The sequence below is a fragment of the Lampris incognitus genome, chromosome 1, assembly GCF_029633865.1.
Source record: "Lampris incognitus isolate fLamInc1 chromosome 1, fLamInc1.hap2, whole genome shotgun sequence".
Lineage (NCBI taxonomy): Eukaryota > Metazoa > Chordata > Actinopteri > Lampriformes > Lampridae > Lampris > Lampris incognitus.
Genome location: NC_079211.1, coordinates 126,627,047 through 126,643,553, shown reverse-complemented (window position 1 = coordinate 126,643,553; position 16,507 = coordinate 126,627,047). Strand labels below are relative to the sequence as shown.

At 43.2% G+C, this 16,507-nt stretch overlaps 1 protein-coding gene across 1 annotated transcript in view; it reads right to left on the bottom strand.

Moving 5' to 3' along the window:
* Positions 1–15,886, bottom strand: part of LOC130122773 (NADPH oxidase activator 1-like) — a 30,159-nt gene extending 14,273 nt beyond the window's left edge. The window contains exons 1-10 of the mRNA XM_056291793.1: positions 15,792–15,886; positions 14,670–14,848; positions 10,319–10,401; positions 9,331–9,439; positions 8,280–8,414; positions 8,061–8,168; positions 3,390–3,449; positions 3,262–3,299; positions 2,142–2,280; positions 963–1,031 (exon numbers count right to left, since the gene is read on the bottom strand). Of these exons, the coding sequence (XP_056147768.1) occupies positions 963–1,031; positions 2,142–2,280; positions 3,262–3,299; positions 3,390–3,449; positions 8,061–8,168; positions 8,280–8,414; positions 9,331–9,439; positions 10,319–10,401; positions 14,670–14,843 (915 nt within the window). The 5' untranslated portion in view covers positions 14,844–14,848; positions 15,792–15,886. The remainder of the gene's footprint in view (positions 1–962; positions 1,032–2,141; positions 2,281–3,261; positions 3,300–3,389; positions 3,450–8,060; positions 8,169–8,279; positions 8,415–9,330; positions 9,440–10,318; positions 10,402–14,669; positions 14,849–15,791) is intronic.
* Positions 15,887–16,507: the final 621 nt, after the last annotated feature.

The following is a 16,507-nucleotide window of genomic DNA, read 5'->3' as shown; positions in this document are numbered from 1 at the left end:
TTATGAACTGTGCAATTGCACTGGGTCACCCATGGGACCAACATATTTTATGATTTTATGATGGCTGGATTAACCCCCCAGGGCACGTCCATTGCCCCCCCCCCCCCGCCATCAGCTAGGCTACGCAAACAATACTGAATATTGTTAAATGTAAAACTAATGCAAATAGCTTGGGGCCCTGCATCAGTAGACTGTAGCTTGGGGCCCCCGCATCAATAGAGACTAGCTTGGGCCCTGCATCATGACACAGGGTTGGAACAAATGTCCCTTGTAGGGTATGATTGGGGATCCCTACTATACGCGAACACAATATCCTTGACCTTTTGGGGCCTCTCGTGCTCCGGGGCCTGGGGGCACTCGCCCGGCATGCCTGGTCCATAATCCAGCCTTGCATATATGATCTTTCTATTTTTTGCTCCAAAATAGCAGTTTTCTGATTGAAAGCAATGAATGAGGGATGATTCCCACTGACTATAAACTCACTCTAGACAGACATGCTAAGTACCTATAGAGGGGGCCACTGCCATGGGGAGGGAGCTCAATCCAACAACAAACATGTTTTTGCAACCATCATAAAATATCTCAGAGACCGCTGTTTCAAACCATTAAAGATTCTGCCTTTGAGAATGCTGAAATATTCTAGTTATATTTTATGGAGCATGTTCTTTGTGAAGGGAAATGAGCAATCCTGTAATTGTCTTAACATCAGCTCTTTATACGAGGGTGAATTTTTTCCAACTTTCTTCAGCAAAGTAACTTTACAGTTTATTTGCACATTTTTCATAATAAGTTTCCACAGGTTGGTACAGATAATTCTCTGCAAACAACTCAAAAATATAACACAGTCTCAAGTTGCACAGTCTCCCACCAAAAACCAACAATGAACTATCTGTTTGAACAACATTATATGAAGTATTAAAAAGTAGACTATAAAACATTATCCTGCATTCTACTCTGAATACCTTCTCGTTTTTGCCTTTGGATGTCTTCACATTTGTCGGCTCAAGCAGAGACACTGGTAGAAGACCCCTCTGAAAGACAATTACCAACAGAATCACAGACTATCTGTCTCTTATCAAAACCTCCTATTTGAATTGGGATCAGAGCATGAAATTGGCACAAGCATAGGGAGGTAATGCATCGGCTAAATTCATTCCTTAAATCCACAGCACTAGTGCAAGCCTTGTAAGCATGAACCTCAACTAAATTAAATTCTAAACTGAATTACCTTCTATTGTACATCAAGAACTAATCTTACTTTCATGTTGTTCTGCACCATTAAACAACTCTATCATCTTGTATTAAAATAAGAATCTATGAGAATTATAAATTCAGCACATGGCATATACTGTGTGTGAGTGTGTGCGCGCGCGCACGCGTGCATGCGTGTGTGTGTGTGTGTGTGTGTGTGTGAGGAGGGTGCTCCAAATTTACATGTACCACTCAGCCTAGTTTCTTTCAGTAAGCTTTAGTACTTAATAAGCTTATAATCACTATCGAGAGATGCTACAAATCCTGTGGAACTATCCATTATTTAATGGTCCTCCCACCTACTTAAAGTTTAAGAAAAATCCTATTACATTGTTTGGCAAAGCAGATGCAAAGGCAATAGATGAGCTCTGCTACAAGAGCTGGAAAAGGAGAGAAGCTGGTTTGTAATGGTGAATAGAGTCTCATCAGTAGGGCTGAGCAATAATACAACATTATCCTTTATCATATTTCTGTGCTACGTATAGGCATGAAATTTGGCTATTGTCATATTTTGATACACAATTTTGTTGTCTAAATTAATGAGAATCTGTTGTCTAAATTAATGAGAATCTGTTACTTAAGATTTCTTACAAAATGAGGTCTGAAACATTTGAGGGAGGATTTTGAAAAGTGGCTTTGGTTTGAATTTATACTTTACATCAAACAGTTCAATGTGATACCTCAGTTGGATTATTAAACAGTATTTTAACATATTATGATACATATGTCGACATTGGGTAAAATTCCCTGATTACCATGATAATAATATTTTCATATTGCCCAGCACTGATTAGTAGTGTGTAGTAAGTCAAAGGAGAACTTGTATAAGATAGCCTGTACTCTTAAAAGGAAGACACTTTTGGTACCATAGGCTGGCTACTGCTGCTTACCTGACCATCATATATTACTGTTACCATTCCATCTCTGTCCACCTCTTTGAAGATAAAGACCATGGCCCCTCCTGGTACAGTCAGCTGACCAGGGCCCCGTGCCATGTAAGGGACCCGCATACGCATGTAATGAGAATCCCTGATAGGTAATGAAGAAATTACATCAGTCAAACATTCACTATCATCATTTAAAAATATGTTCTGTTTTGTAGATTTCAAACATTGTTGTGCGACATTAGTTCTTGGGCACCCTGACTAGCATCAAACATATAAAACATGCTGCTATTTGAGTCGTCATTATTATTATTATTATCATTATTATTATTATTAATAATAATAATAATAATAATAGTGGTAGTAGTTGTAGAAGTAGTAGTCTTTCTTGAAGTTTGTAGATTCAAGTTGTAATCACATTTTACTTCATCATTCTCTCCAAAAACATTGGACTCTCATTAATCCAACAGATTTGAATTTAGTAATCCCATTCACACCTTGCGTGTGAATATGTATCAATTTATTGAAATGCTGTGTTCTTTTAAATATTTTTATTTTATTTTCTATTGAAATGATAAGCAGCATGTTAGACCCTGCAACGGTACCTTTACATCATCTGCTGGTTATGACTGGGAGTGCAGTTTCTAATGACTATTCTGGTCACAATATGGTACAGACAAGTGACAAATTAAAGGAAAAGCCAACATAAAGTGTCTTAGTAAGGTGCTGGGCCACCACGAGCCCCCAGAACAGCTTCAGTGGTCCTTGTCATAGATTCTACAAGTCTCTGAACTCTACTGGAGGGATGAAGACCATTCTTCCAAAAGATATTCCCTCATTTGGTGTTTTGATGATGGTGGTGGAGAGCGCTGTCTAACACGTCGGTTCAAAATCTCCCATAGGTGTTCATTTGGATTGAGATGTGGTGACTGTGAAGGCCATAGCATATGATTTGCATCATTTTCATACTCATCAAACTATTCAGTGACCCCTTGTGCCCCGTGGATGGGGCACGGTCATCCTACTTCTCCCACTACTACTACTACTACTATAATCAATCAATCAATCAATAAAAAAAATATAGAAGTGGTCTTCCGGGTCCTCTGTGAATGTTGGCTCTACTTACGCCAGTCCATCAGTCTTGGGTTCATAGAATCCAGGTTTCTGTTGAGAGGACAGATGACGATGTCAGACAGAAAACAAAAGGGACAAGTTCAGATGGTTTTTTTTTTATTATTATTCTGGTTGGCTTACCTGCGTCCTCAGTGGCTCAAAGCCTCCGAAGTCATCGTTTGGGATCATGGAGGAAATCACCTGGAAGCATCCAGTCTCAGTTAGCATCAAGGATCTGAGTTAAACCTGGAATAGGGCTAGTTAAACTCTTTGGTACGCAAGTGTTTGAAAGGTACTGTACACTCCTCCATTAGTAGGTTAAAATATACTAGAAAGAATGGGTTTTGCTATAGCAGTAAGCCTTCTTGACACGTTTGCAAAAACCAGTGAGTTCAAATCATATTGCGCTCCACACAAGAATGGTGTAATAGAGCCAATGTTTTTTTTTTTCTTAATGGATTTTCCCCCTTTTTTCTCCCCAATTGTAACTGGCCAATGACCCCACTCTTCCAAGCCATCCTGGTCACTGCCCCACTCCCTCTGCTGATCTGAGGAGGGCTGCAGTCTACCACATGCCTCCTCCGATACATATGGAGTCGCTAGCTGTTTCTTTTCACCTTGACAGTGAGGAGTTTCGCCAGATGGGCGTAGCACGTGGGAGGATCACGCTATTCCTCCCAGTCCCCCCGAACAGCCACCCCGACCAACCAGAGGAAGCGCTAGTGCAGCAACCAGGACACATACCCACATCTGGCTTCCCACCCGCAGACACGGCCAATTGTGTCTGTAGGGACGCCCGACCAAGCTGGAGGTAACGCGGGGATTCAAACCGGCAATCCCTGTGTTGGTAGGCAATGGAATAGACAACTACACTACCTGGATGCCCCCGTAATAAACTCAATGTTTATGTACTTTTTGAACGCATTTCAGCTATTTTTTGGCACATTTTAAAAATGTAGATGATTGTATAGTTTATGAAAGACCAGAGAATGATATGAAAACAACTTTCTTCAGGGAAATAGTCCCTGTGGGAATAAATACATTTTTTATTGTTTCATTTTTATCTTTATGTATGTAATCATTTTGATTACAATGATTGTTATTTTGCATTTATGCATTTAGCTCTACATATAAAATGCTCGTCACTCATTTGCTTGAAGTGCTTTTTAATAATTACTGAACGTTGTCCTCTTCTATTCTCTTGACTTTTTCTCGGTAAATTTAAATTGCAATCCTCTTCCTCTTAGAGTTTAGATTATGGTGGTTGTCAGTTTGAGTTCACCCCTGAACTGTTGGCCTTTACTAAAAACTTGATTCAACACTACCCAACATAACACATTATAAAGTACAATTTGTTAATTTTGTCAACACAACTCTGTGTAGGCGAGCTCACCAACAGATTTAAGGGTAAACTAGTTGAGAACAGGTGTCAGTTCACCCTATCTATGAGATGCAGTAATATCAGAAGCACCCAGCGTTTATCGGATTCTGAAGTTGATCCCTGACATGATAGCTAAATGTCTGTGATTCCAGCCATTTAGCATCACACAATGTATTGCAGTTCACAAATCCAGCTGTGCATTTGAGCTGGTGAGTAACATCTCTTATCTGCTCCTCCTTAAAGTGGAAATAGACAACCCCCCCCCTTGCGTTTCCAAGCGTTTTTTTTTTTGCACCACTGTCACAAAGACAATCCGCTGTTGCAAACAAACCAGATTTCGGTTTTCCTCAGAACCTAGCAACTCTTAACAACACTAGACACGTGCATTTGTTTACACATTTCCATGAAGAACCATGTTCACTGAAGAGGCAAAGTGAAACTCATAATTTTATATTGGTCATAACAATATAGTAAGTTTTACTGCTCATTTTAGAAAGGCCACCGAAAAAAAAAGTGCCCCCCCCTTTCGCCCCAATTGTATCCGTCCAATTAACCCACTCTTCCGAGCCGTCCTGGTCGCTGCTCCACCCCCTCTGCCGATCAGGGGAGGGCTGCAGACTACCACGTCTCCTCCAATATTTGTGGAGATGGGGAGTTGTCAGCCACTTCTTTTCACCTGACAAGGGGTTTTGCCAGACGGACGTAGCATATGGGAGGATCATGCTATTCAACCCGAACGCTATTCCCTCCCCCCCGAACAGGCGCCCCGACTGACCAGAGGAGGCGCTAGTGCAGCGACCAGGACACATACCCACATCTGGCTTCCCACCTGCTGACACAGCCAATTGTATCTGTAGGGACGCCCGACCAAGCCGGAGGTAACACTGGCATTCAAACCGGGCGATCCCCGTGTTGGTAGGAAACGGAATAGACTGCCACGCTACCCGGACGCCCAAACATGTTCCTTTTATTATGAAATGAGGAGTACTTTGAGGGGCTGATGAATGAAAAAAATGAGAGAGAGAAAAAATTGGGTGATGTGGTGGGATGATGTAGGGATAGTGAATCAGCAAGTGCAGTGGATTAGCAAGGAGGAAGTGGGGGCAGCTTTGAAGAGGATGAAGAGTGAAAAGGTGATTGGTCCCAATGACATACCTGTGGAGGCATGGAGATGTTTAGGAGAGATGGCAGTGGAGTTTTTAACTAGATTGTTTAACACAATCTTGGAGAGTGAGAGGATGCCTGAGGAGTGGAGAAGAAGCATACTGGTACTGATTTTCAAGAATAAGGGTGATGTTCAGAGCTGTAGTAACTACAGAGGTATAAAGTTGATCAGCGACAGCATGAAGGTATGGGAAAGAGTAATAGAAACTAGATTAAGAGGAGAGGTGATGATTAGCGAGCAGCAGTATGGTTTCATGCCACACAAAAAAAAACACCACAGAGGCAATGTTTGCTTTGAGAATGTTGACTGAGAAGTATAGAGAAGGCCAGAAGGAGTTACATTGGGTCTTTGTGGATTTAGAGAAAGCATATGACAGAGTACCGAGAGAGGAGGTGTGGTATTGTATGAGGAAGTCGGGAGTGGCAAAGAAGTATGTATGTAGGAGTGGTCCAGGATATGTATGAGGGAAGTGTGACAGTGGTGAGGTGTGCGGTGATGGATGGGTTCAAGGTGGAGGTGGGATTACATCAAGGATCGGCTCTGAGCCCCTTCTTGTTTGCAATGGTGATGGACAGGTTGACGGATGAGATCAGGCAGGAGTCTCCATGGACTATGATGTTTGCAGATGACATTGTGATCTGTAGCGAGAGTAGGGTGCAGGTTGAGGAGAGCCTGGAGAGGTGGAGGTATATACTGGAGAGAAGAGGAGTGAAAGTAGGAGCAAAATGGAACACATATGTGTGAACTAGAGGGAGGACAGCAGAATAGTGAGTATGCAAGGGATAGAGAAGACAAAGGCATATGAGTTTTAATACTTGGGGTCAACTGCTCAAAGTAACAGGGAGTGCAGAAGAGAGGAAGAAGAGAGTGCAGGCAGGGTGGAGTGGGTGAAGAGTGTCAGGAGTGATTTGCGACAGAAGGGTACCAGCAAGCGTTAAAGGCACAGTTTACAAGATGGTTATGAGACCAGCTACTATGTTATATGATTTGGAGACAGTGGCACTGATGAAAAGACAGGAGGTGGGGTTGGAGGTGGCAGAGTTGAAGATTTTAAGGTTTTCATTAGGAGTGACGAAGAAGGACAGGATTAGGAACGATTACATTGGAGGGACATCAGCTTTCAACAGCTGATGATTGCTTATGGTATGAAAGAGGCTTGTATTGTCTCATAAAGAATTTACTTGACTCACTGGATTATTTTGCTCCTTATTTGTTCAGCACTTTCCCTACAGTCGAGTGTTTCTTTAAGCAAAGTTTATATATACGTATATATATATACATACACACACACAAACACACACACCGATCATTGGTTTCAGTCGTTATGTAACTGTATTGTTTATAAGGGTGGTAATGTCTGCAGGCAGTTTAGACAGAAGAGGTCACCTAGATGAGTGATGAAACGTATCTTTCAATAAACGGATCCAGATGAACCGATTCAACTTTCTTTGAAGCCCGCTACTGGGTGGTTAATGTACTTCCTGTGCCATAAATCGATTTGCCAGGAAAAATCATACCCAGTGGCAGACAGAATTGCATAGTGAAAGCGAGGTTTATAGAGAACCAAGCTAAATGCCGATGGTGTCATTATTCTGTAGCCATTACATTGTGCAATCAGTATTTATTTCATAATGATAAGTTAAAGTAAAAAAGTTGTCTACTTCCACTTTAAAGGTAATTTTGCCTTCGACTGAGGTAAACCCGCCAAAACTCAGGAGAGAAATCATGTGTTTTAAGACATGGTAAATCGTGATTCACATTCATAAAATAAGGATCATACCTGCAAAAATTACAATCCTGTTTGAAAATTTACAGACCGTATTTATAAGTGAGGTGACTGAGTCATGTCACAACACCGAGTTAATGCACAATTCATGCTGGGAACCACATACTTCATGACCTCCATCCTATGGTGGCCTTTAAATACTGTGGAGCTTAAATTTAGATTTTGTTAAAATGGCTGTATGCATTAGTTGCCTGCAATTAATCACTTTTTTATATATTTTCTTTCCTCTTCTTCTGCTCAGCGTGGTGTGTTTGTTTTACACACCTTGTTAAGTCACCAGTTGTATGTAAGCTGTGTGTTTGCATGTAAACTGAGTGTGTGTTGTGCCATGTTAGTTGACGGCAAGAACAATTCCAATACATGTCATGATCACGGACTGCATTGGCTGATAAAGTGTTTTCTGATCCTGATATTTCCCTGAAGTAGTCAGGTAGAATTCATACATGCTCTGTATTCGCCTCAAATGCATTGATCTTGTACCTTTGCTTTGCCCAGAAAGTCTCTCTGTTGGAGCTGCTCCACATCCTGTTTTCTTGGGCGGAAAACCTCTCCTTCAGGTACCATGAGAGGAGTCAGAACATCCCCCCTCTGGAGACCACCCCCCAGCACACACACACACACACACACACAATACATCAGCAACGTACTTTGTCAGTCAGAATCATGTATTTCCCAGAGATTTATAATTTTGATACCCACAGCGACACTATCTATTGCAAGTTCCAGGTTTCCGCCTAGACCGCCTGGTCTTTCCTGGGCGGCTGTCAACAGGATGTCCATTGCCTGGTCCCACTGGTCCATCCGGCTGTAGACGGCTGCTGCATTATACATAACCTGCCCGGCAGAACCAACACCCACGTTTATGGTCCATGTCACTGCCGCTATGATTAAACTTTAAAACACAGACTTTGGCCATTTTCATGTTTCTACTTGAAATGAAGTCTTTCGTGGCCCACCCTGTTTATTATTTCAACTTAGTTGTTAGTCAAAGAACGAGAATGTTTTTTTTACAGATGTTCTTGAGATGGTTTCATTCCAATTACAGCTTTTTTTCAGTCACAGAAACTTCCTTCTTCCTGCCAATACACAATACACAAATGAAAATGCATACGCAAGTAGATGTCCCATTTTCCTCATGTCCACAAAAGGAAACTCACTGAGTTTCAGTCTAGTCTATGCCTGGAAAGACGGATAATAATTTTTTTCGTCATTGGCAGGCGGGTCCAGACTTGAAGACAATTATCTTTTGGTCTGACAGAGGACTAAAGAACCTGATATTGAAGCATTTACTGGTACAGTCTGTTTGGTCTTCAACGACAAGTACCAAACACAGAGGCACATTTGCTGGTATAATGGGAAATGTCTCATCTGCATTTTGAGAAATAGTTACTATTGCGTAACATCCTTCTCAGGTCCTGTCAATGAGGCTTTGTTTCACTGCCAGGTGTATCTGAGCTGTACAGTCAAGGTGATGAAATGAACATGATTCACTCAGACATTTTTTTCAGTTGGCTCTGGCAGTCCTTGTGAGATAGAAATTATTTTTATAATAACTGTCAAAAAAATCAGAATTCTTAGTTTGAGTCACGACTTGAGTGAGTCATAACTACAAAGAGCAGGGAAAATGGTGCATTTGCATGTGCGTGTGTGTGTGTGTGTGAGAGAGAGAGAGAGAGAGAGAGAGAGAGAGAGAGAGAGAGAGAGAGAGAGAGAGAGAGAGAGAGAGAGAGAGAGAGAGAGAGAGAGTGACCTGCCAGCTGTGAAGTTTGTAGCGTAGACCCAGTTGTTTGTAATCAATCATCATGTTCCTCCTCATGTGCTTTTGAGCCCAAATGTAGTCAGACAAAGAATCCTCCAACCTGGAGAAACAGCAAGGTAGATAAAAGAAGCAGCGATGACATAAGAGGATACAAAACACCTGTGTATCCCCAAAATGAAAGTGTGGAGCCAAGACTTAATTTGTGAAATTAGATATTCTCCATTTGAATAATTTATCAAGGTGGTCATTTTGCACATCAGGTCTTCAAACCCTGCTCCACTATTTTAAATGTTGAACCCTGCATTGGTTTGTATTACCCTTTCCTTTGGTATGCAGTCACATCATTGTCATATCACTGAATCAGTCATATCAGTGAATATTGTGTTGGTTTTACTTGCTGTTGTAAGACAAGTTTCACTAGGAGGACAAAGACAATTGAACTGAACTGACATAAACTAAACTAAACTAAGCTAAAACTGAACTAAACTGAACCAAATTAAACTAAACTAAACTAAATAGAACTCAACTAATCTAAACAAAACCAAGATAAACTAAACTAAGCAAAACCAAATAAACTAAACTAAGCTAAGCTAAGCAAAACTTAACTAAACTAAACGGAACTAAACTAAAGTGATCTAAACTAAACTAAGCAAAACCGAACTAAACTAGGCAGAACAGAACTGAATTGAAACATAACTTAAGTGTAGTTTAATATCTGATCTGTCTAAGGCCTTTGTCTACAAAGCAAGGATTGATCATCTGCACATTTAAATTCAAGTAATGGCACTATTTTAAAGAAACTGATATTTAGTAATTTGTCATTAAACCCTTGATCATATCTTTACTAATACATCATATCTCTATATGACTTTTGAACATTTCCCTTTTGGTATATTCAATGTGGTTTGTATCATGGGTCTAACTGGATCTATAATTCTATCGGTTATAGTTTGTGACTGGATTTTGTGTTTTCTCTTACCGGCCCAGCTGCATAAGTATTCCAGCTCTCTGGAAAAAGCCCACTGCAAGCCGCTCATCCTTGACAATGACCTGATCCAGGGCCTGGATGTCACAGGAGGAAAAAAGGGCAATTACACATAAAACTCATAGTTCAGTACATGTGCATGCAAATACAGTATACTCTATCATGCACATGCCAACCACTATGCATGCACACACACACCACCATCATCGGCGGTCACTCGGGGTCGAGTTTGACTGTCCTCCTTCTTGGTCCTTGTGGGTCTTCAGGTGGGCGAAGAGGCTAACCCTGGAGCTGCATATTTTGGTGCAGTGTGGGCAGGGGTGGGTGGTGGTAGTCGTGGGATTGGTTTGGGCCTTTTTGGTGGAAACTCCCTTCTTTCTGAGTCTGCGCTTGTCTTCTGCAGCATGGCGGAGATCATTATTATATAGTGCAGCTCTTTCCCGGACAAGTTTTCTCCAGGTCGCCCTGTTGGTTGATGTGTCCTCCCAGGTCTTAAGGTCTATGTGGCATTTTTTGATGTTTGCTTGGATGTTATCCTTATACCTTTTCTTTTGACTGTGAGAAGCTGGGAGTATAGGACTTGTTTTGGAATGCGAGAGTCAGGCATATGGATGACATGGCCAGTCCATCTGAGCTGGTGTTGGGCGATGGTGGCAGTGATAGCGGGAATGTTAGCCTCCTCCAGGACACTGGTGTTGGTGCATCTATCTTCCCAGGTGATCTTGAGGATTTTTCGGAGGCACCTCTGATGACGTGCCTCACCTGCTGCATGTCGTCCAGGATTCTGATCCATACAGTAGGGTGGGCAACACTACCGCTCTGTAGACCAGAATTTTCATCCTGGCCTGGAGGTTGCGGTTTTCAAAGACCCTTTCCCTCAGTCTTGAGAAAACCCAACTGGCACAACTGAGGCGGTGGTGTATTTCTTCATCAATGTTAGCTTTGGAGGATAGGAGGCTTCCGAGATATGTAAAGTGGTCCACATTTTCCAGTCTGGTTTTGTCAACAGAGATAGTTGGGGGTGGAGCAGGGTTATTTGTGTTGGATGGTGGCTGGTAGAGGATCTGGATCTTTTTTATATTAAGGGCCAGACCAAGCTTCTTGTATGCCTTAGCAAAAGCATCCAGAATGCACTGTAGGTCCTCTTCAGAATAGGCCACGAGGGTATTGTCGTCAGCATACTGCAGCTCCATGATGGATATGGTGGTGGTTCTGATTTTAGCCCTGAATTTGTTGATGTTCAGGAGTTGTCCGTCGGTTCTGTACATGATTCTGACTCCTTGTGGCAGGTGTTTACCCATAAGATGGAGGATAGCAGAAAAGAAAATGGAGAACAGGGTAGGAGCAATGACACAGCCCTGCTTGACTCCAGTGTGAACACTGAAGGGTTCCGTTTCATCTCAACTGCCACTGAGTACTGTGGCTGACATATTGTCATGCAGTAGTCTCAGTATCCAGATGTATTTGTCCGGGCAGCCAATTTTTGCCAGAACCAGCCACAGAGCCTGACGGTTCACAGAGTCAAAGGCTTTGGTGAGGTCTATGAAGGCCATGTATAGTGGTTGATTTTGTTCCTGGCATTTTTCTTGTAGTTGGCGAGCCATGAAAATGTCAATGGTACCTCTCTTTGGGCGAAATCCACTCAGACTCAGGGAGAATGTTTTCTAACGGGGGGAGGAGTCTATTAGCCAAAACCCGGGCGAGAGTTTTCCTAGTGGTGTATAGGAGGGAAATGCCACAGTAATTTCCACAGTCTGCCTTGTCTCCCTTCTTAAAGGTGGAGACAATGAGGGCATCCCTAAGTTGTGCAGGGATTTCTTCCTTTTCCCATATTTTGAGAAGCAGGGCATGGATGTGACTAAGGTGAACTGGCCCACCATCCGTCAGGATTTCTACTGGGATGCAGTCAGGTCCAGCGGCCTTGTTGTTCTTCATCTTCCTTATGGCATCCTGCACCTCGTTCCGATTGGGTGGTGCTCCCATATTCTCGTTGATGGGTTGTTGAGGGAGTTGGTCAAGGGCCTCCATCTCAGGAGTTGTGTCCCTGTTCAGTAGTTCCTCATAATGCTCTTTCCATCTGTTGGTCATTGCCTTATTATTTTTCAGCAGCATTAGCCCATCTTTGGAGCGAAGGGGGGCTAGGCAACAGTGGCTGGGGCCATATACCACTCTTGTGACATCGAAGAAACCTCTGGTATCCCCACAGTCAGCAAGCTGCTGGATCTCCAGAGCCTTCCCTGTCCACCACTGGTTCTTCAGTTGCCTAACCCGAGATTGAACAGTTGCTTTTGCTTTGGCATGGGCTACTTTTTTAGCCTTGCAGTTGATGTCATTTTGCCAGGCAATGAAGGTTTGCCACTTGATATCAATGAGCTGTTGGATTTCGTTGTCATCCTCATCGTACCAGTCTTGATGTTTCCAGGTTTTATAGCCAAGGGTGCTTTTGTAGGAGTCCATGGTGATAGACTTAAGCAGGTCCCAGTGTGTATCAATATCGTCTGGGTATTGCTTGCGCAAAGCAGTGCTGAGAGTAGCCTGGAGCTGTTCTCGAAAGGTGGTGTCACCCAGCCGTTCGATGTTGAGCTTTGGCCGGCACTGTCTTTTTTGCACCCTTCTTTTCCATGTGAGACTGATGGACATGATGGAGCAGATGAGGTGGTGGTCTGTCCAGCAGTCATCCACACTAGTCATCGCTCTGGTGTTGAGCAAATCATGGCAGTCTTTGGCACAGACGACTATGTAATCGATGAGGTGCCAGAGCTTAGAGTGAGGATGCATCCAGGATGTTTTGAGTTTATTCTTTTGGTAGAAAAGTGTGTTGGTGATGATCAAGCTGTGTTCTGAGCACTTTGATAGCAGTAATATGCCGTTGGTGTTGATGTTGCCAACTCCTTCCTTCCCTATTGTGCCTCTCTCCATAGATTGTGGTTTCGTCTCACCCTGGCATTGAAATCTCCAAGCAGGATTAGCTTGTCCTCCTTGGGGACTTTGGTTAAGATGTTGTCCAGGTCAGCATAGAAGGCCTCCTTCACTTCATCCTGTGCATCAAGTGTTAGAGCGTAGGCACTAAAAACAGTGGCCTTTTGGCCGCCTGCAAGCGTCAGGCATATGGGAGTTCAGAGAGGTGATTGATAAGGCTGTTCTTAATAGCAAAACCTATGCCGTGGATCCTTAGCTCATCAGCAGGTTTTCCTTTCCAAAAGAAAGTGTATCCGCCTTTTTCTTCCTTCGGCTGCCCTTCATCAGCCAGTCGAGTTTCGGAGAGTGCTGCAATATCGATCCAGAATCTCCTTAGCTCCCTGGCGATGATGGCAGTTTGCCTTTTGGGTCGATCACTGTGTTTGTTGTTCATGAGGGTCTGCACGTTTCAGGTTCCAATGTAAGTTTGCTTCCGTTTATGTTTCTGACCGCTTAGTGGTGATCCCTCTGGGTGCGGTAGCCCAGACAGGAGTTTTCGAGGCAGGCTATGTTTAGGGCACCTTTTCCAGCCCCTTCCCCTACTGGGGTGAGCAAAGTGGATCCTAAATAGGGCTGCTCAGTCATGGGTGCAACTGCCGAAAAGCTCTTTCTGCCTCAGCCCAAGAGCTTAACAACTGAATCAGACACTCACCGCCTGTGTGTTAGGTTGTGGCTAGGAGCTGCCAGACTTCACGGTCCTGCCCCCGTCATGCCTTCCTGATCGCCACAGGACTTTGTCCGGGATGTTACACTGTCTGATTCCCTTTCGGGAAGATGCCTGTGCGTGGAATTTTTTAATGTGGGGAGCTGGTGCACAGGCAGCCTCCACACAGTCCTTGGCATAGGGCCGGGATCCAGTGGCATGGAAACCAAGACAACTGGGGGCCCTTCTTTGCTACAGCCTTCTTCCGCCTTTCAGCCATTGTGGTGCTCCTCACAGCCACCATCTTCCGTCTGCTCTGCCGTTGCGGACTTAGTTGCTATTAGCCCATAGCTGGCGCAGTGGTTGAGAGACGCCAGGGCGTGTCCACACACCGGTGGGCCTGCGCGCCTTCTCTCTGAGGCCCACTGCTGCTCCCCTACAGTTTGGCCTGTGACTGCAAAGTACCCAGTTACCATGTGTGGCCACGAGGAGGCACTGCAGGAGTCTTGGCGACGGAGAGGCTATGTACCGGCAAGAGGAAACATACGCACTCGGCTCCTCTTTTCACCCCCTACAAGGGGGCTAGCCGGCGGCAGTAGATGAAAGCAGAAAGTAGCAAGCAGAAGCAGCATGCACTAACTACAAGCACTACTATCCTAGTACTACTGCACTGACGGGTCATACATGCCCTGTGTGCTCACACACACACACACACACACACACACACACACACACACACAAAACCTGTAGGGCAGGCTCCAGCTGCTTGAGAGCGAGGTTAACCGAGGCAGTTAAAAATAAAGTTCGTGAGGTGGGCTCAGTGATCTGGTCCAGTTTCTCCAGGGCAGTGTGCCAGTCTTTAGCATCCACAGCCTTGACTGCCTCATCCCACAGCCTCAGTAACTCCGTGTACAGCATCCCCCCTGTGGACATGGGGCACAGGTGTGTGTGTGTGTGTGTGTGTGTGTGTGTGTGTGTGTGTGTGTGTGTGTGTGTGTGTGTGTGTGTGTGTGTGTGTGTGTGTGTGTGTGTGTGGTGGGGTTTTATTTTATTCTAGTAGTTGAAGGGTTCTGTTTCCAAATAAAATGATCACCCTTTTGAAGAAAAAAAAATGACATCTTCATGAAATGATCCGTTACATGAAATTATTGATTAGTGAAATCCACCCATTCATCCATCAATTTAATCAATCAATCAAAAAGTCAGACGGAGACACTATAGATTTGAGGATTTATATAAGTCAAGATCTATATTTACATACATATCTATATCCATAAATCGTTATATTTACACACACATACACACACACAAACACACACATATATATAGATAGATATAGACGAGATAGATAGATAGATAGATAGATAGATAGATAGATAGATAGATAGATAGATAGATAGATAGATAGATAGATAGATAGATAGATAGATAGATAGATAGATAGATAGATAGATAGATAGATAGATAGATAGATAGATAAATAGATAAATAGATAGATAGATCTCAGAAAGTAAATAGTTAATTTAAGACTCCTGCTTGTCAGATGCTAGCATTGTTGAGGACTGCAACATTAAAGTGAATCCTGCATATCTTGGAATAACAGTGTGGAACGTCAAATAACTACACTAAACCCTCAGTTAGAAACCTGCTCTGATTTAACAAAAGTTGATAGATTGCTAGTTTAAAATGTTTTTCACAAGGAAACAGCAATCAGATTACTATTTACAGTGACAGCATGTTTTTTTTGTTGTTTTAGTGGTAGTACTTCCTTGTACAATAGACACCTCTTATCTTGGTATATTATTCAGTTCTCACAAAGTGAAAATGCTACCTAAGTGACCTGCAAACATGTACACGAGCACTTACTTTTGTTCCCAAGTTAAAAGACAACAAAGTTCACTCAGTCTCCACGTCTGTCTGGGCACCCGTGTCTTCCTCTGTGCTCCCAAAGGGAAATAAAGCGGTGGTGTGGTTGGTACAGGTTGCATGCTGTCAGGCCAGCTGGAAGTCTCCACCCCACTTCTTCTACAAGGAAGTCCTCTGTCCACATTCCCCAGAGAGGATCAGGAAGACAAACTAGGCATGGAATTCTCCAGAAACCAGTCAGGGCAGCATGTAAGCAATACCATTACATATCAACAGACAGGGGTCAAACTGCAGCAGAGTATTGCTGCCACACCAGACAGTATATTTGTAAATGGGTCTTTGTTTGTCTCAATGTTGGAGTGCTTGTGTGTGTGTGCGTGTGCGTGTGTGTCTGTGTGTGTGTGTTTTGGGTGGTGGGGTTTATTGTGTCAGACAAGTTGTATATAAAACCATGTAATTAAACTGAATGTCAAAAATGATCTCTAATCTATCTTTACCCCCCTTCTTTTTTTTGTCCCATTGTGTATACCCGCCCATCTGGTGCTTTCATAAGACCTAGAGAAGAAGTACAGTATTGTGCAAATACAATCTGATCCCAGTCTGCAGGGCAATGCTGACTCACTGAGGTAGAAAACTACAGGTGGTACAGTGAAGTTGACGTCACAGAAAACCATTATCATCATGGAATAACTGGGAACTTGAGATTGATGGATCAG